The following is a 27,857-nucleotide window of genomic DNA, read 5'->3' as shown; positions in this document are numbered from 1 at the left end:
CTGTCCACACAAACATCATGTGTTTTTTGAGTGTTATGAAGTCCACCAGGTGCTCTTCCTCTCTGAAGAAGTGGATCGGAACAGGAGCGGGGTCTTTACAGCAGATTCTCTCCCTGAACATGGCCACAGTCCCCATGTTTCAACAGTTTTCACAGTATTTGTCTTTTTTAAATCTCTTTTCAGCCCCTGTTATCAACAGTGACAGGCAGCAGAGGGTCCGCCGCCTCGCTCCTCTCAGCCTCGCCGCCATCTTTTTGCCGGTTCCCCACATTCATCCTGGCGTGGTAGTCAGCCAGCTTCTTCTTCTTCTCCTCTGCGTCTGAGTCGACCCTTGGGAAAGACGGGAACTCCTGGCAGTATGCCGGCGGCAGGCAGGGCACCAGATGCACCTGACCGCTGTCGTTCATGAGCTGGACGCAGGTGTAGAAGTCCTGCGGCGAGCGGCTGGTGGAGACAGCTGTGGTGTCAGGAGTGGGGAAAGTGTTGGGGAGGCCGGGGTGTCCCATGACGCTGTACTCTGTCCCCGGCAGAGACACAATCTCAGGCCTCGGCCACGAGGAGGGAACATCCAGCGTGGGGGCGAAGGCTTCAGGAGGCGAGGAGCAGTAGGGCGACAGGCTCTGCACATAAGATGATGGGTTGGGGGTCGTGAACGGGTGATGCGTCAGGTTGCACGGTACCATCAGAGCATCCTTCTCCCTGTTGGTAGGTGTGGCCGGGATGTAGCGGTCTCTCGGCGTGGTGAGATAGACGTCGTTGGCGCTCACCTGGTCCCAAACCTCCTCCGTGTAGCTCGGAGGTCTGTAGCTGTGGAAGTTGCTGAAGTGACGGTTGATTTCGTCCAAGTTCCCCTTCTGAGTGAGGGGTGAGGTGTGGAAGAGAGGGAGGGGAGAGGAAAAGAAAAAGAAGGAAGAGGAGATGTGGAGGGAAAAAAGAGCAAGAAGGACCAAAAGAAAACACATATTGGGGAGAAGAAGGAAGATGCCAGCAAACAAAGACGAGACAGCAAAAGGTTAAGATAGAGGACGAGAAAGAAACAGGAGAATCGGAATTGAAAGGAGGGAAGATATCACAGAGGAAAAGACGAAAAAATATTTACAAGGTGGAGAGATATTTAAGAGAAAGGATGGAGATTAGAGGAGAGAAAGTACAGCAGGGAAGGACAGAGGAGGCAAAAAGAAAGGAGGAAAAGGCATACAATTAAAAAAAGATGGCAGAGAAAGAAAAGAAAGAAAGGAGAAAGACGGAAGCAAACAAAGGAAGTGTGTAACAGAGATGTTGACAGATAGGGGAAGGAGGGAGGGAAGGAAATAAAGAAAAAAATAAAAGATCAGAACAACAAGCCACCAAATTACCCAGAAAAAATGTACCAGTGTGTGTGTGTGTGTGTGTGTGTGTGCGAGTGTGTCAATGTCTATGTGTGTGTTACCTTCAGCAGCAGCGGGTCGAGTCCGACAATCCTCGGCTTTGGAATGGGCGGCAGGAAGTAGTCTTTTATTCTGAAGGTGAAGACATAAAGAGAGCAAGTGTGAAAGGGCAGCACACACACACACACACACACACACACACACTGAGCCAACAAACCAGAATGGAGGAACAATGATAATGATAATGATATTAGATAATCAGCTGATAATAAGCAGAACCGACAGGAAATCATTGAAGCTGCTTCCTTCACTTATTTATAAAGACAATACATCAGATGCACGTGTGTTTGTTCTCACCTCCTGCTCTGTGGGATGATACCAAAGGCGATGACCAGCAGAGCCACGACACCAACTCCTGACACCAGAATCCTCACCAGGAGTTTACCTGCACAGGTAGCAAGAAAAGAGACTTCATCAGAGTCTGTTCTGAAATTATACAATCATTGTGCAGCTGCGACTTCCCGATGAACCAGAATCTGCGGCAGATATTTGTGCAGAACTTAAGCAATGAACGGTCCCTGAGAGTTACATGAAAGAAAAATACTCCTTCATAAACTTTTAGTGGTTTCCACCAGAGGTCTCTGGTCAACGTACCTGCAGGCGGCCTGGTGGGGATGCTCATCACCAGCGTGGAGCTCCATTTGCTCCACAGGCCGTAGTTGTGCGAGCGGCAGCGAACACGGACCACGTAGTCTCCGACCGGGAGGCCGAGCAGCTCCACATGAGGCTCCCGTAGGGGGTGCTTCACCTGCACCAACACACAAACACGTTATTAGAGTGTAATCTTTATGTATTATATAATATACCACCCAACTTTGATATTGTGCAACTCTGAGTGTAGATTTAACTGCTGACAGTGATGTAATAAAAAAACAACAACAACAAAAGGAAGTGCTTTAAAGTTAGAAGGTAATAAACTGTGAAAAAGACCCTTTATAACAGCAGAAAACACATAAAAACCTTTTATGTACTGCAATTCATTTACCTCCAATGTAATGCCAACCACTTATTACAGTATAAAGCAATATCATTCCTGAATTTGCACAGTAAGTTGAAAACAAAAAACGAAATTCTAATGTGTAAACGACCATGCATTTGGAACATGAAAAATGGCTCCTGCCAAGAAAAGCATTAAAATAAATGTACACTTGCTGTCTTGTGTGTTTACCTTCCAGTTGTCGGGCTCGGTCACGCGCCTGTACTGCAGCTCGTACACCAGAGTGATCCAGCCGTACTTGAGGTCGGAGGGCACCGGGTACGTCCAGGACAGCAGCGCGTTGTGTCCCAACTCGTCCCCGCCGGCGTCCTTCAGCGCGTAGGTCAGGTTCACGGGAGCTTCGGTCTGAACTGTGGCGACACAGAAGCATGTTGTGAAATGTCAACAGGGAGCCCACGGACAAAGAAAGGAAAGAAAAAGCTTTATTTAATGGTTCTGCATGGTAAGAACCTCCTTCCCGGCCCACAATGCACTGGGACCGATCGCATGCTCGCTGTAGATCATCTCTTTATGAATACATTTGCAGTTATCATGTTCCCTTGTTAATTCATACATGTAGATAATCTCGTTGTCATGATGAGATAATATTCTTTATTATTCATCCAGCAGGGAAACCTAAAACTATTTAACTTTATAACCTGCATTGATTATTCATTCTGTGCATGTTTTCAACTGGTGTGTGATTCTCTGCAGAGCTGATGCACGTCGATGGCATCACTGAAGCCGACACTCTTTTGGTTTGTAGTTCTCACACAAAATCACTTGTGCAGGGTTTAAACGGGAACAAAATCCTACTCTTTCTTCATCTTTTAAATACAGAAAGTCAGTTATAATGGGGGGGATCAGGCTGATATTCAGCACGACTGCTCCATATTTTAGCTCCATAGGAAGTGATGAGAGTTTCAGAATCCGTACTCTTTTCTGTCCCTGAAAAGATCCTTAAACATAAAAGAGCCTTATAAAAAACACTGACTCTGCACTGAACCTCCTGCATGTTGACACAAACACCTTTACTTTCTTTGCTTACAGTTTTAAACAGGCTCGTTACTTTAGTTTTATTTGAGAGGAATTATTATTTTATCTTGCATTACTTACTGTCCCTGAACTGGAGTGGGGAAAAGGGGCGTTAAAGTACGCTGCTCCTTCTACTTTGACTTCAGGAGCTGGTCTCACTGCACCTTCAAAGGAATAATAAAGTCACACTGATCTGTCTGTAGATGTTTTCTATGTGAGCGTGTGTTATTCTATTCTGTAATTTGTGACATGTAATTGTGCTGCTGCCTGAAGTGGCCTCGACTCGAAAAGTTCAAGAAATAAAATGAAAAATGGCTCAGTGGATCATGATGGCTGATTTGGAAGTAATTTATCTGCTTTTTCAGGGTTGATTTTCTGCTTTTTTCTGTTTCAAATATCTCTTTTTGGAGTGTTTTAGGGACAAAAGAAATCATAAAGATTTAACATTTTACTGTTTGATTCGCTGCATTTCTGTTGAACATGATTTTAATTGAAATATCTTTTTGTTTTCGGGTCTTTTAGGGACAGAAAAAGACATAAATACGTCACTTCTGCACATTTTAACATTTAACAGACTTTAGAGCTGACTAATAATAAAGAACAGTCATCATATTATATTATCATGTGAGAGATGTGTTCCTTCATCAGACCTACGTCACATCACAAACATGACATTAGAGCATAAACGACGTCTGACACCGAGCGATGACCTTTCAGTTACAGCAGCAGTCTGTGGCTCTGCAGGCGGGGGCCGGATTCCCTGCAGGGCCGCGATAAGAGCGATGTCCCTGACATCTGAGACCCAACAAAAGATCACTACACGGTCACATGGACTCACACACGAGGCTGCTGGTAGATAGACAAATCACACACACACACACGCCTGTGGTTCTTCACATGACACACACACACACACACACACACACACACACACGTCTGTGGTTCTTCACATGACACACACACACACACACACACACACACACACACGCCTGTGGTTCTTTACATGACACACACACACACACACACACACACACACACGTCTGTGGTTCTTCACATGACACACACACACACACACACACACACACACACGCCTGTGGTTCTTTACATGACACACACACACACACACACACACACACACACACACGTCTGTGGTTCTTCACATGACACACACACACACACACACACACACACACGCCTGTGGTTCTTTACATGACACACACACACACACACACACACACACACACACACACGTCTGTGGTTCTTCACATGACACACACACACACAGCCACCCTTCTGCATCTCAGGAAGTAGACTGATCCCAAATCTGCCGAATCTGGACGATAACAGACACCGATTCCCAAAGCAATGACATTAACTGCCAGAGGCTCCTCCAAAATAAGAGCGGGATTTAAGAGCTTTCAAATCAATGCATTCATCTCTTAAAGAGTTTGAAAATAACACTCATTGAAGGAATGACCCTGTAAATCCTCCGTTCAAGTATGAAAAATGAGAAAAACGCTGCTGAAACCCGTGAATCCAATTACTTAGAGGTCATAACACAAAAAAATGAGAAATGGAGGATTCCTTTGATGCTTTAGATAGCATGGGGGCATGTTAGGATGGAGCAGAACACACAGAGACAGATGAGTCATGAAATATGTGTATCTGTAAATCTTAGTTTCAAAGATGGTTATGCTTCTTGAAGTCTTGTAACATGAAAATCTGCCTCAAATCAAGAATTTCATTAGAATCGATGGAGAAAAATGAAAGAGGGTAAAAACACAAATGAAACATGTATTCAAAAGCAGCAGAGCAGAGTCATTATTCATGTCTGTGTTGCTGTATTAATCTATATGGCGCTTTATCACAGAAAAGGTCATTCATCATGTTGCAGCCCATAACTGGTAACTGGACAAAAAACTAACTCTGAATCTCAGACTGACCTTTGTTCACTTCTGAGACTTTTTCAGGATGTGAAAATAAACACCAAACCTTCTGCTGAGATTTCCTCCAGTGAAGCCTGAAGGCGTTTCACATCCACACGTTACTTAACCTCCTCGCGATGCGTTCAGGGACACCACCTGCTATCGCTCATCCGTCTCATGCAAGAAGCACCCCAGGGTGCTGCTCTCTGTCTGACTGAGCGGGAGGAGATCTTCAAGCTCACGTAAACTAAAGGATGTTATTTTCTTGGTTTGAAGCTGCTCTAACATTTTATTATATTTTGGTTCGACCTTTTCTTTGAGTTTCTTTCTTTCTTTTACTTTTTCAACCTCCGTTTTTTACAGTCTTTCTGTTGTTAAATTTGGCAGCTCTGTGTGAAAAATCAGGTCAATATTTTTTCATGCATGTTTCTGATTTGTGTTCGTACAACAATTATAAAATTCAGGAAATGAACTTCACATTTTGAACCCAACAACCAGCTCGTGTTTAAACGACAGCTTTTTAGAATATTCCCACCCTTCTTACCGATCTCGGCCACGTCCAGGCAGTGCTCCTGGGAGGTGTAGTTCCTGTGGGCTGTGATGGCTGTCACGTTCATGCAGTAGATCTTCCATATGGACGTGTGGCTGCTGTCGAAGTGGCAGCTGTTCGGGCCGGAGGTCACGTAGTCTGGACACTCGTGTTTGGGCCCCTTACTGGAAACAAAAGAGAGAATTTCCATCACCTCAGGAAGACACGCCAAAAAATCATTTCATTTGTACAGCTTTGCTTCTTGGTTTGATTCCTGATCAAGGTCCATGATTTAACACGTGTCTCTAATCAATGTAGTCCTACACTCCTGCACACTGGCGGGAGTTTCATCGATGGCATCATTAGGCAGGTGTAAACCTTTTTCGAGTTAATTAATTTTTTGAGCAGCGTTTGTATTTTGAAGTAAAGTTTCCGTCTTCCAAGTGATGGGAGTTTCTGCTCCTTTCAGTGATCGGATCATTTGGCTCTATCAGCTCTAAACGGCTCTTTATTTAGTACCAATTCTGGATCTATCATACCGTTAAGTGTAGCTAGATTTCAAACTATACTGCAATGTGTGCGCAGACACTTAAATTATTTGATTTAATTATACCAAACTGTATAATATACAGAATACCGACATAAATACCTTTTATAAGTTGAAATATCTGCTCACCTGGACGATTATAAAGCGGGATATGTCAAGACTAAACTATTTGTGTAACCAGGATAGAAACAATAAAGTAGGTTTGGTTGTTTTTCATTAACATGCTTTGAGAGTTGTAATAAATGTCAAGTTTTGAAGCGTAACGTTGTTTTGTTGTTGGGGACTTTATTACATTCTTATAGGAGCCTGAGCAGCAGGTATTTTAAAGATAACCGCGGCTGCTGTGTTTTCTTCTGTTTCAGGACTGTTCACATGTCGTGCTGTACAACTTGTTTAAACTAGTTCAAACTGATGTTTTAAATATTTTTGCAGCTTCTTTTCAAAGCAGCAATGCTTTTGATTTCATTATGTTTCAAGCTGCAGATGTACTTTTGTTTTTCAGTTTTTATTTAGTGAAACAAACTTGAAGCTTCGTCTCAAAATGGGTCACTGCCTCCGGGGAAAGCTGCAGGCTCTCTCTGCGTCGGCTCCAGTCTGCTTCATTCGACATTTGGAAAATATCTCGAAAAGTTAAAGATTAAGTGGCCTCGAGAAACGTTCTGGATGGATTGTTTTTGTGAACGATAGAAAAACAAAGAGATTTACTCCTTTATTCATCAAGCTTGTCTCATTGTATTCTCTTTGTACAGTCTAAATACTGTGAAAATCCCAAAGACCTTTATTGTTGCTAAATCATATCTATCCAATCACAAATTCTCAGAAACAACAGTGGGATCTTTTCTCACAGTTCAAGCTGTTTTATATATTCTGTGTTGTTTTTGGCTTTCGTTCTACATAATCCCAGATTTACATCTGCAATAAACTCCTGCAGGAGAGCGAGCAGGCGTGAGCGATGCCGTGTCAGGTCAAAGTTACAATCCAATTTGTCCTGATTACTGGGAGCAGTTTCTGTGCGGCGTGTGCCATGCGGGCAGGCTGGCATCAGTATGAGGACACGTGAGGCCGCATTTAGGGTCTCAGAGCTGCTATCTAAAATATGGACTTGTTAAAAGCTTCACGTTTGAAGTGAAGTAAGCGAATCAAAGTGGATTTAAACTCACACGACCCAGAAACCTCAGTCAACTTCAGATCTGAGGCTGTTGTCCCTGGTTCGAGCTCGTCAGATCAAATGGAGTCAATGGAATCAGATTTCAGACAGCAGTTTGTGTTTGGGCTTTAAAGGGGGCCTCCACCACTTTTACTTTTGGGTACTTGTTTTTAAATCTTTGGGGAGTAAACGACCAGCAGGTACAAAAAAGTGTCTGAATGTCTCCAGTAGATTTCTTCGGCCTGCAGCAGTGAACAGGCTGTAAACTGGTATCAATATTCTTATTTAACTCTCAGCAACAAAGACAAGAACCAAAGTTGTTGTTGTTTCCACTGACAGGCTCAGATTGTTCTTCTAAGTGTGTGACAACATGACAGAAAGGATCCCTACAGAGATAGACCTTTTTGTTACAGAGGAAGATGATTGTTTTAACCACACACAGACGTTACATCGCTCTCTGCAAACACACCAGACTCCATTCAGAAAAACAGTAATTTTAAGAGTTGCTGGTCTACTGCTGCCTTCAAAAGTTAGTTTGTTTGTGTTAGATGAATGTTGTGTTTCATCCGAACTTACCATTTCAAACACCAAAGTCACACAATAACACAAACGAACCAACCAATCGAGGCAGTGGTAGACCGGCAACTCCTGTTTTCTGTGAAGTAAAATCATTGTTTTTGTCAATGGAGTCTGGTGACTCAGAGGGGAGAGGGCTGTTCGGGCTTTGTCTGGTTTCTCTGTAGGGATCCTTTCTGTAATGTTGTCAGGCATGTAGAATAAGAATCTGAGCCTGTCAGTCAAATAAGACAAATGTAAATTAAAACTGAGTACTCAAGTGAAGTACAAGTATCTCAAAGTTAAGTTCTGTGTGTGTGTGTGTGTGTGTGTGTGTGTGTGTGTGTGTGTTGTTCTCACTCTTTGGAGTAGCTGAGGATGTGGGTGACCTGTTCGCCGTCTGTCAGGTTGTCGAGCGGATGCCACCAGCAGGTGAAGTCCTCCATGTTGGGCGAGCGGCAGTAATAGATGTGAGGCTTTGTCGTCACGGCAACATCGTCTGTGAAAAAAACAACAAAAAACCCCCCCAAGGTCGGGTCAGTTGGTGTGCAGATGGTGACAGGTGTTTTCATGCATGTGCAGGTTCAGATGCACACAGACAGGTGAGAGGTGGTTTATTCTTCACTCACACTTTCAGGGCTGAAGAATCTCTCCCTCTCTCTCGTACAAAGAGACACAAAATATAGCAGACATGCACAACAGCCGCTAAAGGATGCAAAATAATCACAAAGAGTTGCAAAAATGCAATAAAGAGATACAAAATGACAGGAAAGAGATGAAAAAAGGCCAGAAAAAGGCGACTGTAAAGACATGAAAAACAAGTTTTATTTATAAAGTTCACCATCACAAATCACACAATACCCCCAGGGTTTATACAATCTGTACAGCGTGTGACTCCCTCTGTGAAAGGAAACAAATATAAACTTGATCAAAAGAACGACTGTAGAGCAACACGACAAGGAAATCCAATCCTCCTTCGAAAAAGAACACAGAAAAACAAACAAAGTTCACACTGGATAATGAAGAGGAAACAGAACACACACACACACACACACACACACACACACACAACCAGGGGAAAAAAATCTATTATCCAACTGTCATCTCTCCTCACACTCACTTCCATAAAATCCATTTCCTAATTCCATGTGATTCTGCCTCAAACACACACGCACGCACGCACGCACACACGCACACACGCACACACGCACGCACACACGCACACACACACGCACGCACACGCACACACGCACGCACACGCACACGCACACGCACACGCACACGCACACGCACACACACACACACACACACAGAAAGTTATCCATCCATCTCTGTCTGATCGACTGTTGCCCCTGCGGCTCAGAGTAACATTGATCTGCATCTGAGGCAGAGAGACTGATCATCTCTGAACATCAAACACACACACACACCCACACACCACACACACACACACACACACACACACACACACACACACACACACACACACACACACACACACACACACACACACACACACACACACACACACACACACACAACACTTTTTACTCTGTTATTGTCGAAGCATTACTGTTTTCGGTTGTGCTAAAGTCATAGCTTTGCCTGTGCAAAACCACAACATCATCCCAACATAAAATACAGTCTCATTTCTGTTTATCTATGCACCATTAGTTATCCCAGCAGTGACGATGTTCTTCCTCGGATCCATACAAAAGAAGACAATGCATTCAAGGTCGCTCAACAGACAATGTCAGAAAAAACAGAGAACATAGAAACGCCATACAGTAGTAGTTACAGTAAGGTTAGTAAATAAATGGCTTTCTTTTCCACCATCAGTGTATGACTTCAAGAACGCTCGCTCCGCTGACTGAAAAAATCCCAACTTCTTTTGGAAAGCTTTCCAAAGGGGCGGGAGGGGTCCAGCTTCGTTTTCTGAAACCAAGAGCATCAATTCCAAAAGGAGGAAACCTTTATATTGGACTATCACGTAAGAGGAACCCCCGGAGAGCACATGAAAGCAGCAAGGCATCATGTGCCCTCACAGATCACAGCCGTGGGAGGCGAGCAGTAATCCATCAGAGAATGCATGGAGCTGCAGGCCGAGGGCAGCGGGGAAACAAAGGCCTGTTGTGCCGGCTGTAAGGAGCTCAGGGAGCCACGCTGCAGGCTCTTTCTAATCAACCACCTCCACTTCTCAGAAATAAAGAAAGACGCACGCTGGGCTGTGATAAAGCTGGAGAAATCATACCTGCGGCCAATCTGATCGACCGGAGCAAAATGTTTTACTGCAGGAGCTGTACAACGTCCGTAACGTCAAGGGTATTTTTAACAGGGAACTAAGACAGGGGTTCATTGCATCTGGACTTTATATAAAACACAGAGTCAGCTTTGTAAGACTCATTTTATGTCCTGAAAATCAATGATAAACTCTGTAGAACGAAACAAACGAGGTCCTGTGTCCCTGTGTGACTTAAAGTTAATCCTATGATTAACAAAACCTGAACAGCGACCAAAAAGATCGACAAAACAACAACGAGGACACACTAAACAATTACAAAAACATGTACAAAAGAGACTTATAATAAAACAGCCACAAAGATACACAAATCAGCCGCAGAAAGGCTGCAGAACGACAACAAAGACACCAAAACGACTCCAAAAACAGAGACACAAACTGAGCTGTGTTTGAAGGGATTAAAAGTTAACGGAAAGACTACAAAGAAAAGTCATGGAGTCATGTGATGCTGCTTTTTCTTTCCAAAGTCCCCTTCCTTAAACTGTGGCACGGACAACGCGCGCTTCATGTCCGAACACAGATCCTGGATTTTACACTGTTGGCACTTTTTATACTGTAAACTGCAGTCGGCCCCATCCTTTACTTGCAACGTCCTGTTTTCTTTTCATCCAAAGAGTGCAATTTTGTGACGTGAGCTGCTGCAGGAAAATGACCCCTGAATGTGTGTTTGTATGACCCAACAGTTATGATTACCAATGCAGCAGTTTGACCATGTCGGGACAGTAACCCATCTTACAAAGAGGATTCTGCACTGTAACTGCAGCTGCATGTAAATGGATCTCTCCTGTGTTTGGTCATTTAGAGGTTGGAAATAATTAAAATGAAACGGTGAACTTTGTTTTAAATGCACTCTCTGCTGAATCCAAACTTCCCTGGAAGAATCAGATCAAAAAGTCCGAATGGGGCCGGGCACAGAGTGTGTTTGTGCAGCTTTTAACTGGTTGTAGAAATGAGCACAAATTCGACAGGTAATAAAAGTCATCAGTGTTGTGAGCTCAGTGGGGAGGTTATCGACGAGCTGCCGACACGTCCAGCTGAGCAGAAATAAATACAGCAGGCACAGCTGGCGGCTGTCTGCTTCCGATCCGGTCGGACAGAGCTCCGGTTCACGGCTCTGGATTTATTTTTCAAACGCTTACAGAGCTTTCTGAAAGGGTTCAATATGACCCCAAAAGATTTAGCGGAAAGTTACTAAACCGTGGCACTGAGTTACTCCCCACCACTGCACAGATTCTAGGGATATGATGCATTTGAATATATTCTATTCCAAACTCCAAATGTAGGCACTGACTAATTTCCACTGCAAGGTTCATCATGTGTGTCAGAGGAAAAATCAGTGATGAACTTGTGGATCGATGAGTGACTGGAGCTTTGGGAGGCGAGATGAGGCTCAGTGTGTCAGCACGACTGATCCATCAGCCGAGCACGATGGAGGATCAGTTTGCTTTAAGTCTTTGGTTTAGATTTAAGGCACCATGAGAGCCTCATTAACACATGCAACCATGTCTCGATTTGGAGCCAAATTCTAAAGATCAACAAACACACGCAGCAGAGAGGATCATGTCACATTTAATCAGCTAACAAGCTGCTAATTTAGTGGCGACACAAGAAACAAACAAACACAGCTCACGAATCACAAAACTGATTTAAGTCGTTAAATTGTGTTATAAACAAAGAAATACAAATATTGGACTAATCACAAAAAACATTTCCACATGTAAGGATTAAATGTTTATTTATAGTAAAACATGAACTATAAATGATTTACACTCTGGAAGTTATTTGACCTCTGAACATGTTTCACATATTCCCAGTTTTATGAGCAGGTTGCTGATTGAGGTTTGATAGATTCATCAGAGATACAGTCTACATTGTTGCTTGTACTTGTTGTGACGTCACTTCATGGAGAATCTTTAAATCTTTCATGAAACTAAAATCTGTCGACCAAAAAGTTCCTTGATTAGTAAATTAGGCCCTTCGTATTTAGATTTTTATATTAAAGTCTCCTGCAGCCTCCAGCCACGTTTAGACTGCATGCAATGAAACGTAATGACGTCATCAATGAACATGTAGTACAACGTGATGATGCAGAAGTGGGTCGTCTTGGCATTCAGCTGCAAAAAGAATGATGTCTGTCGTATTTCATGACTTATTTTAGATTTACATTTAAACAGAATCCTGCAGAAAAAGACCTCCAGCTGCAGGGGGTAAGAGTCTCCTTAAAAGAGGACATAACTTCATTTTGTGTCTTTCATCTTTACTTTCTGGCTCTGGCGATATTAAAATAAACTACGACTCACCGTGGCTGCGTCTCTCTTTATTAGCAGCGTCCTGTGTGACCGTTCTGCTGCAGCTCACTGCAGGAAGCAGACAGATCATCAGCCACAGCATCCTGCCACCTTCTGTCCACCTGTCAACACACACACACACACACACACACACACATGTTAGGACCGAGACCCCCCTGAAACATCGCCTAATGAAACCACACTGCTGTAATCTCTGTGGGAAGGTCCACCAGCCAACCATGTGACCCAAAGACAAGTGGACGTTTATGTTTTAAAGGGCAGCAGTGAGATCGCCCCGCAGCACCGTGAGCCCAAACTCTGACAAAGCATCACTTCCTGCTGTCATGAGACATCGAAAATCACAGCAGCAACAACATCACCGCCTCAACAAACCCCTCTGAAGAGTTCATGCATTCCTAATAAATTAGACCTCCATTTTCTCTAAAACAAAGAGAAAAAAGGTTCATTTAGGTTCACTTTAGGGACTTCCTGCAGCTCAGCTCTCAGGGGCAGAGGCTGCATTACTATCACCTTTTTTTACATAGTGTTTTTGGTTCAATCAAATGTATTGATTGATTATTCCTGACGTGTGATCTATAAACTTTCCTCTCCCTGTATGTGTGTATTTATTATTTTAAGCACTTAATTTATGTTATTTAAAAGTTTGGATGATGAATTATTATCACAAACACACAGCGGTTTAAAAACCAGCCCTGACCTGATGCAGAGTAAAGATCAGTCAAGTGAAGCACATGTTGTACGGTCTGGATCTCTTAGCTTGTGACTTTGAGTGAGTGTGTCGACTGCATTGATTTCCTGGACATTAAAGCGTCTATAAAACTTGGCGGCACAGACATCTTTCAAGGTTCAGCAGAAAGCTCATTACTCTAATCAGCTTAGTGCACAGAGGCGCTCCGTCAGAGACGAGTGTGAGGCATGTGAGGGCAAACTGTCATGGAAACACCTTTTATACACACCGTGTCGGCAGCGTGCATGCAGCTGGTTTTACTGCTGGTCTGAAGCTATTTTAAACTTTCCCCTGCAGCCTTTTAGATGGATTTACACCTGAAGAAGAAGTGAATTGCTGCTGTTGTATAATAAATAATATTAAAAGATTTAAGTTTGGTCTTCTTCCTGGAAATCAACAAAGTGAAGAAAAGACCCCGCCAAAATAATGTGCATTTCCTCTCATGTCCTTTTGTGCAGCCTGAAATCAGAGACAAACAAAGCCCTTAATGCACTGTAAAAATAAGATGGAACAGGAATGAGATTCTAAAAAGATGTTGGTCTAAAATGAAACACCACGACCTGTGTGTCCTAAATATCCCCCCTAAATTGATCCACTGTGGCCCAGTTTAATCACAGAACAGCGACACGTTGACCTTTTCTAGGAAAACTCGGGAACACTGACTGCAGAATCTACTTCCTGCGTCAGGGCAGGGGAAGGGGCTTTGTGGCGGTGCATTCAGGGACACCTAACCCTGCAGTAAAATACCTGTTAGAGCTAAACAGCTATAAATAACAGTTTAACTGCACAGGAACTTTCCGAGGTACTGATCCTGAACCTGAGGAGTCTAAACTAAGAGTTTTTTTTATCCTACCTTTATTATTTTCCACTTCCTCTCTCTTTTCCTTTGTTTTCTCCTTCCTATTTCTTATTTCCTTCATCTTCTCCTCCTTCCCTTTTGTCCTTTTCCTTTTTTCTGTCTTTCCTCTTTTTCTTCTTCCTGTTCACCCGTCATCCGTTCTCCTTAGTTGTACTTTTCTTTCATATTTGCTATTGTTTATACTATTTCTCACATTTTTCTTTCCTTGCTCCAACCCCTCCAAACATCTTCTTTTCTTCCCTTCTTGCATCCTTCCTTCTTGCTTTTCAACCTTCTTTTATCTCATTAATCTTCTCCTACTTCCTTTTTACCTCTTTCCTTCCATCCGGCCTCTCTTTCTTGTCTTTCTTTCCATAATCCATTCCCTCTTTTCTTTTATTATCCCTTCCTTCCTCCACCCTGAGAACTTCCTTCCTTTTTTTGCTCTTCTTTCCTCTTCTCATAGTTCCTTCTGACCCTTCATTTCTTCTGTCAGTTCTTCTCATTCTTCTTCCCTTAATCCCTTCTTCCTTCCCTTGTACCTTTCCACTGTTCCTTTCCTTCTGTCATCTTTTGATGCCTTTGCTTTTCTGTTTTGCCGTTTCTGTTTCTTTCCCTCTTTAACCCTTTCGTGTAACTGAGTATTTTTCTGGCAGCTTTTACTCCAGTCGATATTAGAGGACAGTTTTTTCTGCTGCTGGCAGCCACCTCGGTGAAAACCATGCTCAGGACATGAAACAACACGAGAAAACAATGACTCATCATCATCATGTCGACGGCCAACGTTAGATCCTGAGAACTGTGAGCAGTAATGAAGTCACATGGGAGCTTAGCGGGTTTTACAGGCTGCTCTTGTGAGGGAACGATGACATGCTAACAGCGGCAGCGGCCGATACTGGAGCACTAAGACAACAATCACACAGAGTAATCCTTGCCTTGATCTTGCAGGCGGGGGTATTAAAAAAGAGGGTTTTATCTGGGATCCTCGGCTCACCCTGACACAGCGAGCCACGGGACAATAGCACAAGATGACGAACTTTAAAGTTACTCGTCCTACTGACTGACACACAAAATAACTGTAGCTCCAGGTTGCTAATCCTCCAATGGCTGCCGTCCTTCCTTACTCACCCTAAACCTCAAAACACCTCCATGCTACAAACACAGGTGCACATTTTGTGTTAGATGTACCAAAATAGAAATAACAAAACTTTACCTATAGAGCTCCAGGGGGAGGAGCTGAAAGTGCTTTACAATAAGACAAAGTCAAAGAAATACTGTAAAATAAAAACAAGAAATAAAATGAATAAAAAATTTAAAAAAGGGCACGACAGGAAAAACGCTGGGAACAATTAAATATGTAAAAGATGTGAGAACAAAAGGCATGAATAAAAAAAGAATAAAATATGTAAAAGAATAAAACAAAGGAGGAGTGACAGTTAAAGTCAGCTGGGGTTTAAAAGCAGACAGAGTTTGCATCTATTTTAGGGTTTAAAATGAGGAGGAAATATGCAGCGTGCACACAAGACCAGTTTTAAACATGTCAATCACTGAGTGTGTTTACATGTGCACCAGTTTCCTAGTTATGTTTTGAGCATGTAAACATCCTGGAGTCTGCAGAAAGAAAGCAGGATGCTGCAGCACGGAAACACCTGATTTCAAATACTCTTTATTGGTACACAGATGATCACGTTATACGGTCACATAGGGATAAGAAACTAATCCAGGATACCAGTGTGAGTGTAAACACAAATCTACATCATTTCCACTCCCACAGTGCTCCATAAACAAGTGCAGAAATGCCCCAAATAAGCTGTTATAAAACACAAATCCCTTCTAACTCCTTAAAACGTGTCAACGACAAGCTGAAAAGAAACAAAGTCCTCACACAACACAGGAGTGGTTGACATCACGCATTCATCACAGGTATCAATAAAGCCTCAGCGTCTCGTGCTTCTTAACTCATCAAACTTCAGAGGGCTGATCAATGATTTATTGTGAGCGGCTCCTTTAAACACAGACTTTACAAAGTGCTTCAGTATGAATTATGAACAAACAGGGAAACCTGCAAAGTCAAACGAACGATTTTTAGATTTCAAGATTATTCTTTCATTTGGAGCAGGATTAACTTTCCGGTCATGCTCATACATACTGACTCTGGTCTGAAATAGAGTGAGCACGAATAAACAGACTTTAATTAAAACAGTTAGCTAGCAGCTGCACAGGTCACTGATCCTGAACAGATCCACGAAGGACCCTGCAAGAGCTAAAACAATCCACATCGGCTGGACTTCTCTGGAATAGAGAGAAAGATATCTTTTACATCTTACATGTTGAGTTTAAGTAGAAATGTCCGGAATAAAGTCAGACTTTCAGCATTAATGCCACAAAAAAAAATGAAGAGAGGAAATATTTTTTGTGTTTTGCAATTTGAGTAAAATCGTTGGGAAAAAAGTCAAAATGTCAAATATAAAGAGAAAATACTAAAGATGAAGTCAAACTGCAGAGAAAGTAGAAGTGAAAACTTTGAAGAAAAAAATGGTCAAAATGTTGTAAATAAAGTCGACTGAAATAAAGAAGTAGAGAACAAAGTCAAACGTGAAATGACACATTTGAAGAGGAATGTCTAAGCTTTGAGAATAGAGTTAAAATATTAAAAATAAAGTCAAAATGTCAAAAGATATCTTTCATAACTTGGTTTTTAAATTAAACTAAAAGTCTTTTTTCTCATATATTGGACTTTATGCTCTAAAAGCAAAACAAAAATTCTTCCACCTGTGATTTTTCTTCTGTCCAGCACCAACACTGAAAGTTTGACTTTATTCTTCAAATACAAAAAACTAATAAAACTCTGGCCCTACTGCTCCTCCGTAGGACCGTACTGCGTTTCATTTACAAAGGAAAACATTGCTGGTGTCAGCCATGAGCTCATTAAAACGGTCACATGTTTCCATTAGGAATCACAGGAGATTATTTGTCTGTGAATAAACAGTTACTCAATCAACTCTTCGTGGCTTTCTGTCTCAGGAAAACGCTGGAGTCCTCAGGCATGTGACTGCTCAGCCCCAGAGAAAGCCTCTCTGAACGACCCTAAGGCCTGAAACAAACTGAAGAATGTCCCCTGATGTTCACTTCTCATCCACAAACACTGAAAGAAAGAGCTGCTCTGTGTTCAGGTGTAAATATCAGACCTGGACTTTCACTGCAGCTGGAACAATGACTCCGATGTGTCACTTTGTGAATGTTTAATCAGTCAGTAAATCCACAGCACACACAGTAAACCGATCTACCTGATGGCTCTTAAAGATACACAGCTGACCAAGTGCGCTCTTAAAGAGCTCAATTATTTCAGAGAGACACTTTTTATTACAGGTACAAAGTCTTTGAGCCGCACTAATTAAGGTGATGAAGTCAAAGATCAGGGAAAATATGCTGAACTGAAATGTAAAAGTTGTGCTCATAAATAAATAACTGTGGTTTTATAGAGCAAGGACAAGCAGAAGATCCTTGGCTGTGTAATCATTCTCCACCTGCACACAGGAGTACATACAGTACTAATGTGTGAATGTAGTGAAATATAAAGACAGAAGGCACGAACACGGGGGCATCCCAGGACACAACCTCGTCTTTCAGATCAGAAAGATGAGTTAGACAAGTTTTACTGTAAACTCGCCCTGGTTCACAAAGAAGAGGCTGTCAGGCTGGTGCATGAGCTAAATGCTAAAATCAGAATGCTAACATGCTTGCAGATTTAACATCTTAGTAAACAGTAACATTAGCTTCATTTGCAGGAATTTAGGTAAGAACCTAATGAAAAAACTGTAACAAATTTAGAGAAAACGTAGAAACGAAGTGTGTAAAGGAGAGCTGCGATAGCCTCCTACAGCCAGAAGGATTTCAAATGATTATTCCTTAGTTTAACTGAAAGTCAACACTGAGAGTAACTAGGGCAGGGAGATAAAACGATCTCGCTGTATTTAAAATTCATGTCAAAAAAAGTTGTGGTGTGAAAAGATGTGGAGGAGAAAGTAGAAGTCTTCTGTGGGAGAGGAAACAATAAGGGAGGGACCGAGGAGCATGAAGGCGACGGTGAAAATGAACTACATTAACCTCCAAAGATGAGGAAATTGTTGACAAAATTGCTAACGTCAATTTATGAACGTTAATGGCAGTTTGGTGATCATCATTTTTAACCTGAAACTCTCAGAAACCTATTTAACCCAACACAGAAGAGAGCCTGACAACAAAACAAGCCGAGCATCTAGAAATCTGTATATATGATACGTGCAGCTATAATATCTGTGAGAGAACATGCAGGCTGCAGCAGGAGCACGAGCTGAGCACAATAATAATAAAGATGCATCAGAGAGAGAAATGCCACCACAAACACATCAGCTCACACACTCATCAAAGGTACATCTGGCACACAAACGCAACATCCCTCCTCGCTATCTGATCCTCATGGCCAATTGCAACACGTGCCTCACCTGTTGCCGTGACGACTGGCTCCCTACTTGTACATATGCGGGCGATGAATTCCCATCTGCGTGCTAATGCGCGAGGCCCCCCGCCGGACCAGTTTCTGATGATCGGCAGGCTGACAGGTATGTCTATATGAGCGAGTCCAGGAGGCTTAGTGTGAAGCCAGGCTGCAGCCTCACACACACACACACACACACACACACACAGCTTCACACATAAACAGGAAGTCCACACACTGCTCACTCTGATCAAATCTATCTGTGAGATCTATTTACTTCATTATTAATTAACCTCTTTATTGACCCACAGGGTAAATAGCAGATAACTTCATTACTTCCTCCTTGTAAGATAATTAGAGTCATTAACAGAGTATTAACCTGTGTGTCCACATATTGATCTGTAAAATGTCAATCATGTTTCGTGCAGAGGTTACAAAATGTGAGGGAGATTTGAGGTGCAGAGGTAAAGATACAGTGTGAGGTCAGAGGACAGGTGCATGCAGGTGTTGTAAAAACAACTATAAGTTAAGTATTGATCCACTAATCGACACATCAACAGCAGTGAATGTGACAGTCTGTGATATTATTATTTATGGAGTATATCAAGAAATCAAAGAAAGAAAGAAGATTCACACATGTGCAGAACTTGATTTAGAATCAGGCTCAAAGTTTTCTTCATTATAAAAGTAATCCAGTGATAGTTGGTAAGTTACAATGATGTGTATTTATAAAACTGAATTATGCATTCACACAGATTTAAAGATGCATAAGAAAAATGTCTTTGGTCCTTTTAAAGGTGTGACACTACATGTGTATTGAAATCCTCCCACAAACATACTGACTAGAAAATTTACAAATAAAATTACTCAAATCTCTAGTTTTTAACCACCATTCCTGTTCCAGTCTCTATAGACATCACACCCGCAGTGACACGTCTACTAACACTGAAAGTGAAATCTCAGTGGAGCCGTGAGACAGACCTCTTAAGTGACTTCACTTGTTTGCACTTACAGATATCGAGCTGGAAAGAAGAGAGCAGCAGCTGTTAAGATCACTCCTGAATTGACCCTCTGGATGTGTGAGGCCTCTAAAACATATCGAACGGAGCAGCAGAGGGAAACATGACACACTGAATTATGAGCATGTTGCATTTCAAACTTGTTTTTGTTTTCCTGCTCGTGATTAAAACCTGACGTCACGATCACTCCACTTCACAAACCCTACACAACTGGACTTTTTTGTAAAAGAGAAAGGTGCTTTTTTAAACCAGAAACAAGTTCTTTACACCGTTCTCTGCAAAGACACCAGACTCCATTGACAAACAGTAATTTCACCTCAAAGCCCAGGATTAAAAATACCAGAATTCCCCTTTAAGCTTAAGAGCGTTTGGAACATGGATTTTATGATTATTATCTCAGCTGCAGAGCCTTGGTCGGGCGGGAATGAAAGTACACAGATTTTTTTATTGCAGGCTTTCAGCCTTTTTTAAAATCATGTATCTTTGCTTGATGCCACAAACAGTTATCCTTTGAGTTACATCAGCTGTACATCTCCCTTGTGATGGGAGAACATGCAGCAGAATTGCTTTAGTAAGAAAATCACATTGAAAAAATATCTTGCATAACGATCATGATGCAACAGCTCCACATGACGTCTAAATTAATGTATTTATCTACTGCTGCCTGAATGTTGTTTATCTGTGTTGTTGACATAAAACTGAAATATTGTTTTTAATGACTTATTAATTGGAAGCTTGTTTAATTTGTTTCCTTTCTTGCTTTCATTTCTATTAAGTTATTTCTATCAAGTGTTCCTGGAACACAAACTTCTGACTGTGTGCGTGTGTGAAAAGCCAACAGGGACTTTAATTAGAAGATGGAAAAATACGATATTTTTCTTTAGAGAGCAGACATTAAAAAAGCTATTTCAAATAAGAGATAAGACTTATTTAAAGAGAGGGGCTGTTGTTGCTTCATCACGCTGCCGTCCCCACAGGCCAGTCTCCGACCTTTAACGAGTCATAATTGAGTCCTGACACAGAAACAGGAAAAAAAGCTTCATGGAAACGCAAAAAAAAGAAAGAAAGAGTTAACGGATCTTGATGGCATTCAGTTGAATTCACTATAGAATCACAATCAGGCCGACAATAAACCAAAATGTTCTTCATAAGACTGAAAACAGATCATTTTAAAATGTCATTACTCATCAAAACATTATTAACTAATTGGTTTCCAGTGAAACAAAGTGAAATTCAAAAGTCTGTTAAAGAGTGTGATGCTCTTTAAAAGCACAAACAACCATTAGTCTATCTCTCTCTTCAGGAGCACCAGACTCCATCGACTAAAACAGTCATTTGATGTCTCAGGACACAGGAGTTGCTTGTCTATCACTGCCTTGATTGGTTAGTTTTTGTTGTGTTATTGTGTGTTAAACCAATTTTTGTTTCATCCAAACTAACCATTTAAAATGTTTAAATGTCAGTTAACATTCTCTGGTTCAGGCTTCAGCTAAATCTGCATATTCTGCTACTTTCCACTGTTTTATATTTATTGTCTTTAGGCTTGGGGCGGCGGATGGAACAAAACAAGATACCAGGAGACGTCACGTTGGACTCTTGGTAACTGTGATGGACTTTGTTCACCATACAGACAAGAAATGTCAAAAAAGTAATCAGGGGGTTTACTGACAATGAAACTAGTTCTATGTTTACACTACACTATTCTAGTATGTAGGTATAGTAAGTATTTTCCTGTTGGAGCTAAATAAAAGATTTATATATTTAATTTCTGCCCACTTTGCTTCCTGGTATTTTGTTTTTTTCCTCTGAAATGTGGCTGTTCGAGTAACAGAGCAACAATATGCTTCTGTCAGACACACTGTTGGACTTTGTGACCACAATTGTAACCGTCATGTGCCGATTGAGCAGCGATAAGTCTTATCAGAAAGATGTTTGCTGCTCTGGAGCTCCATTCCAGCGCCAGTCAGAGCATCCACCCATCACACACTCACAGAGAGCGCCTCGGGCAACTCAGACAGGAAACACAGATCTGAACAGACAGCAGCATTCGATCCACAGAGTCACATGCATGGCTGCCTGCAAACCCAATCACACACACACACACACAAACACTGACGCCAGCCAAGGTTTATGTTAAGCATAAACACTGCAGCATTATATAATCCTGCACGTCCACGATGAGCTGGCGCTTATTAACAGGCAGACAGTCATATCAGGAACTCTGTGACACACAGCAGTGAGAGGACAGTGGGTAATCTTAAACGGACTGTTATCAACCATCACCAACACTTTTGAACTACATTCTTCTGTCTCTCTGTATAGAAGTTTTTTTTACACACAGAGTTTCCTGTTTAGGATTCAGGAGATCCACAGGAAACGATGCCTGCACGGATTGAACAGGATGCAGAAGACGAAAGCTTTCAGAAGTTAAAGTGTAGAAGTGTAGTTGTTTCTATGCAGCCCTGAGTGCAGTCTTACAGGTGCCTATCGACAATCTGCAATAAGTACAGTAAATACAACACTGTGAGATCAGTCTATTACAATATGTGCCGAACTCTGTGCCAGTCAAATCACAAGCTGTTGATGATGCTAGAGTAAAAGTCAGGAACACCAAAATCAGCAGGATTCATCTTCTGGGGATCATGAATGTTTGAACAACATTCAAGGCAATCTGTCCAATAGTTTATGGAATATTTCAGTCTCAGGTCAACCTGATCGACGGACACACTGCCCTGACACGGAGCCCTGCCGCTAACTTGGCTAAAGAAGCAGCTAAACAATAAACTAATAATCAAAATAATAAAGTTTCAGTTTACATGTTTCCCAAAATATGGCTGTAACTTTGGCTGGGAAGGGGAAGATATATTTGTATAGTGAAAATATTAACAGCATAATAAGGCTGCATTAAACTTGAGAGATGGCACCACGATCGTTTGCAGGAGGGACAAAATACCAGCAAACGTCTCTCTCTAAAACAGGGATGTGAGGGAGAGTGTGTGGATATTGTCCACTAATCGATCGCAGATAGCATCGTTCTCTTGGACAGAGCAGAAACAGAAATAAACCAGATGTTATAAAATTCCCTCCAGGCGTTCCTCAGATATCACAACCAATGAATGGGATGGAAATAATAGCCATTTAAGTGTTTTTCCAGGACATAATGATGTCAAAGTGAATTGACAGTTTGGTTAAAACATGTCATCACTTGTGTCTGATAAATATTGTACGAATTCTTAAATTAACCAAAATCTAATCAGTTCATCATAAAGTCCGAGGGGACGTTCGTGCTGAATTTAAAGATATCCCCTTCAGGTTTTCTGAGACATCTCGGACATACAAACGGCTTGAAAATATAATGCCTTTGGCCAAGGTTGTAGGCAACGGGGAGGCATCAAAAAGAAGAGGAGGAGATGCAGGTGGAGAGTGTAAATTCAGCAGGGTGAATAGCACCAGACTCCACTGACAGAAACAGTATTTTTACCGTGCAGAACACAGGAGTTGCTGGTCTACTGCTGCCTTGATCAGTTAGTTTCTTTGTGGTTTTGTGTGTTACAAAAATATTTTGTGGGATTCAAACTAACTCAGTTGAAACACCAAAGTCAGCCATAGCACAAACAAGCTAACTAATAATAGCAGTGGTTGACCAGCAACTCCCGTGTTCTAGCAGGTAAACTTACTGTTTTTGTCAATGGAGTCTGGTGTCTTTGAAGAGAGCGACGTAACGTCTGTTTCTGGTTTAAATAATCATCCTCCTCACACACTTAGAATAACAATCTGAGCCTGTCAGTGGTAAAGGAATGGATAAAAAGGGTGATTAAACTGGGCTTTGCAGTTCACAAGCAGTTAAAAAAAAGCTTGAGTCCTCTCAGTCCTGTGTTTGCCCTTTAACGCGGAGTCAAATGAATTATCTCTGCCTGTACAAAGACAAGATTCCCCTGTACTGAGAAAGTGGACTGGCAGCTCAGATAATGAACACATGACGTTAAAGGTCATATGACGCACGATAACCCATACAGTAGTAAATGTATATGTTAAAATGGATTTTCCGCTTCAGCGGGCGGCAGACAGGAAGTACTGTATAATGCTAATAATGTTAATCACAGGAAAAGTCCCTGCAGATTCTTTCAGCCATTCTCTTTTCATACTTTGATAAACAGGATTCACTTGAGACGTAAACAAGTGTCAAACAGAGACTTCTTAGACTCCAGGATCAAGTTTTATTACATGTTCTGTCTCGTTTGAAAGGTTCTTTTTCTGCTTTAACAAGTCAGAGTTAAACGCTGTCCTGCAGCAGTATAACGCCTTTATTTATCCACCCACATGTTGTCACTCACAGATTAACATCTTTGTAAATTTCCTTTCTAAACCAGCCATGTCTGGATTATGTACATTTTGTGTTTTAGGCGCGGACAACCCAGTGTCACCAATTTCCCTAGGAACAAGGGCCAAGTCGTGAGGAAAGTCTGAAGACAAGCCAAATAGTGCAGTAATCATTTGAAAACATTTTGGACTTGCAAAGGTCCAACAAAGGGTGCTCTCACAAGAACATTATTGCATTATTATTGTTTGTAAGAGTATTTTCGTTCTGAGCATCTATTTTAAAATGCTGACTGCTTCAGCTCTCAGGCTGCAAAAACAGCTGAACATTCACCACACAGGTCAGTTTAACGGTGCTTCAGGTATTTATGCAATCTTAGCATGTCAATGCTGCAATTAGGATAATGTTCGTATCTAACAAATTATCCAATTCAATGTCCAGGTCTACGACACTTCTGAAGCAACAACAGTCCAAAACATATTTCAGTTACAGCAGTATGAACACACAATGTTAAAACAATGTTAAAACGATCAATCAGCTGTTCAAATAGTTGCAAAACCAAGTGATCAGTCAACTCATCAATGCAATTCCCAGCACTTAAGTCGCTCCTGTACATTGTACATCACTAAACAAGTGAACTCAAACAGGGCAGCAGATGGAACACATCCAACTTTGACCTCCCGATACAAATCCTCATAGAGAAAATGACTATTTTAGCACAGGAAGGTAACCTGTCCTATATTCTGTCCTAGATTTAAGACAGACAGATACAGACAGAAGATTCAGTGAAGAGATGAAAACAAATGGCAGCATTTCAGCCTGCAGACAGCACGATCAACTACTCCTACAAACAAAATATTATTTTACAGGGGTACATTCAGTTGACCTCACGGGCCACAGGCTATAAAAGAAGGCGGCACAGTTCCAGATAAAAGAAAAGTAAAAGGTGAAGGTAGAGGACGAGCAGCCACATCACATCACACAACAGTATTTCAACAAATCTAAGTCGAGAAAATGATGCATGAAAAAACACAAAGAAAATCACAGAGAACCCTGAAGGTCTCATGTTGGCGAGTTATTTTTCAGAACCTGCTGCTGATGTATTTTAGTATGATTGCACTGTGAGCGGCTCGAGGATTAAGCATGTACCTGCAGAATGTGGGTCAAACTTCACACACATGAATTTTATAAATCATTGTTCAATTTCTCCTTCAAACAGGGTCACTTTACCACAAAACTGACTGCACTGTCACTGGATTAAGTGCACACAGTGCATGTTCAGTACAGTGTTAAAGACCTATAACAGTCTCAGCAGCTACAGGTTACTGCAGTCAGATTCTGATGTAGATTTAGATTGTTTTTAAAAAGATGCAGGAGCTGTAACAGTACTTTCTGCAGGGTGTGAAATGCTTTTCTTTAGTTCTGTTGTTACTTTGAAGTCCACAGAGAGAAACTGTCTGCTGGGATAATGATTTCTGAGCTTGGCCTGACGTCAACAGATAATCTTCAAAGTCTGGCGGCGGAGACGAGAACAGTGGTGTATGATTAAACATGCCCGCCTACAAAACACAGAACTAAATGTGTTTCTATGAAGGGAGAGACCCTGTTTCTATTCCATTATCCGTCAGATCCTGTTTTATCAGTCACTCAGGAGTTTGAGGGATGTTCACAGGAATTTGTACTGTTCAAAAGAAAACATGTTGTTCGATCTCTTGCATGTCTAGGTGTGGTCTGGTTTACTTCTCTTGCCAGTCTTATCTGTTATAACACACGAGGGCATTCAGGAAGCATCATTGAGGGGGGTAAGGAGTTGGGTTGATTACGTTTAAACAATTGCAGCTATGACAAAATCAGCCTTAAAACACTGATGTGAAATTGGTTATGACAGAGGCTTTAGGAGGAATTCCCATTCAATGACTAAATATTAACAGTAAAACTATCTGAGACACATGAGAAATGTGTTTTTTCATTTGTTAAAACTAAGTCTGATAGCTGTGTTATGACTCTGTGTCGTAAAGAGAGAGCTACATAAGAGCAATGGGCACAGCAGGTAACAACAGGTGAGGTGTCTGTGCTGAAATACACACAATAAATTATAGTTCTTTTATCAGATAAACTCTATAGAGCAATAAAAAACTGATAAAAAACATTAGCATTAGCAACTGATATATAATTCAGCAACAGTATTTAAAGGTTCACACAGTTAAAAGCTGATAAAAACAGACTTTGAAACCAAAACGTGGAGTTTGTGCAGAAAAGCACAAAACGAGACAATTTAATGATAATGTCTTGGACTTTACAGTCGGAGCAGCTGATAACACCACAGCACAGTCAGTGTAGTTGAGATCATTTGCGGAAGAGAAAGAAGCTGGACTAAATGTGATTAGCTTTCTCAGACCTTTTAGCGTGTGAGCCTTAAAATGAAGCACGCTCTGTTTGCGAACCGTTGCCGAAGGCTGCATTTGTTTAACCTGCATCTTGTTTTGTTTTATTTGACTACCTGTTAGAGGAAAAGTTATCTGGGAGCTCAGGGGAAAATGCAAATATTAGAGGAAAAGGTAAACATAATGTAGTGTTGCAGAAATATGCTTTTCTTCTGCCCTGTATTGTTTGCTTCAACCTTAATGTCCTCAAGGAGAAATATGACTGGCAGCCAGGCAGGCAGGCAGGCAGACTCAAGATAAACTGCGTGAGACACATGAATGCAGAAAGTGACAACTGAAACCATCATCAGCCACCAGCAGTTAAGTCATAGATCATAGTCAAACTTGTCTAACCTTTTTTCAGCTAGATTTTCATAGATTTTTTGAATGTAACAGGTTCCTCAGGTTCTCTTGGACAAATGTGAAAAGTAAAAATCTCAACTAAAAAATGAATGTCTGGTCTAATGAGCCTCTGTGGACATGTATGGATATTTTCCACTTGGTCATTATAATGTAAAATCTAACATAACTGGACTAGCGTTCTAGTCTATCTATTTAACAGGGTCAGGATGAGCCAATATGCTTAGAAAAACGGAGTAACTGACCTGTAGATGTGAAGTGTCACAGTAAAACAAACATGTTCAACTATGTAAGTCAATATTCGCAGGACACATATTCTGGAAATGTGCTGAACAATTAAAATACAGCTCAAAGAAATGTGACTTAGTAGAAAAACAAAGAAATGGTGAAACGGGGTAGAAAGGCTGTTTGCCTGATTTAAGCTGTCCTTATTAAACCTCTTCAACAGGTGACACCATTTAAACAGGTAGCCTATACAGAGGGTGTGTGTGCGAGAACTTTTCGAACAATTTGCTTCCATTGATCCCTGCTCAGAAAAACTAAGCTGATTAAAGATGTAAATTTGGGTTCTGCAAACTTCTCGCCTCACGCGCGATTATTTTTTGATATTTCAGGAACAAATTATTTACTAATCAATCAGAATACATTAACTGAAAATAATCATAACAATGTCAATATATAAATAATAAATTAGCGCTAAAATTGTGCTGATAAATTCACCGCCTTATATTTTAATTATATTCTTAATTAACTGCTGTTTTGATATTAAAGAGGTATTTTTCTCAACTTTTAATTAATGAGACAAACACCTGTGCACGAGCGCTCGGCTCACGTTCGTTTCAGATCATGAACCCGTCTTACCTCTAAAGTAAATAAACCGCTTGAAGATCCTCCTGCTGCCTCTTTAAAGCCTCCCGCAGACAGAGTCCTCGAGCATCGACCCACA

The 27,857-nt window shown here is 41.4% G+C and overlaps 1 protein-coding gene across 1 annotated transcript; it reads right to left on the bottom strand.

Moving 5' to 3' along the window:
* Window positions 1-179: 179 nt before the first annotated feature.
* Window positions 180-27,784, bottom strand: LOC138603557 (prolactin receptor-like). Its single transcript, XM_069675404.1, has 9 exons — window positions 27,773-27,784; window positions 12,741-12,850; window positions 8,502-8,640; window positions 5,908-6,077; window positions 2,596-2,774; window positions 2,022-2,175; window positions 1,725-1,812; window positions 1,430-1,499; window positions 180-854 (listed from the first exon to the last, which is right to left on the bottom strand). The coding sequence occupies exons 2-9, from the start codon at window positions 12,829-12,831 to the stop codon at window positions 180-182; spliced, it is 1,566 nt and encodes a 521-aa protein (XP_069531505.1). The 5' UTR covers window positions 12,832-12,850; window positions 27,773-27,784.
* Between the last annotated feature and the right edge of the window lie 73 nt (window positions 27,785-27,857).

This window comes from Semicossyphus pulcher, unplaced genomic scaffold, assembly GCF_022749685.1.
Source record: "Semicossyphus pulcher isolate SPU_LCO1_2020_fin unplaced genomic scaffold, fSemPul1.0.p SCAF_24, whole genome shotgun sequence".
Lineage (NCBI taxonomy): Eukaryota > Metazoa > Chordata > Actinopteri > Labriformes > Labridae > Semicossyphus > Semicossyphus pulcher.
The sequence above is the reverse complement of the archived record's forward strand: the minus strand, read 5'-3'. Positions and strand labels throughout refer to the sequence as shown.

Coding starts and splice junctions, on each gene's coding strand:
- LOC138603557 (XM_069675404.1), bottom strand. CDS start 12,831: ATGCTGTGGCTGATGATCTGTCTGCTTCCTGCAGTGAGCTGCAGCAGA. Junction 8,641..12,740: donor TAAAGAGAGACGCAGCCACG/GTGAGTCGTAGT, acceptor TTTTTTTCACAG/ACGATGTTGCCGTGACGACA. Junction 1,500..1,724: donor ATCATCCCACAGAGCAGGAG/GTGAGAACAAAC, acceptor CTTCACCTTCAG/AATAAAAGACTACTTCCTGC.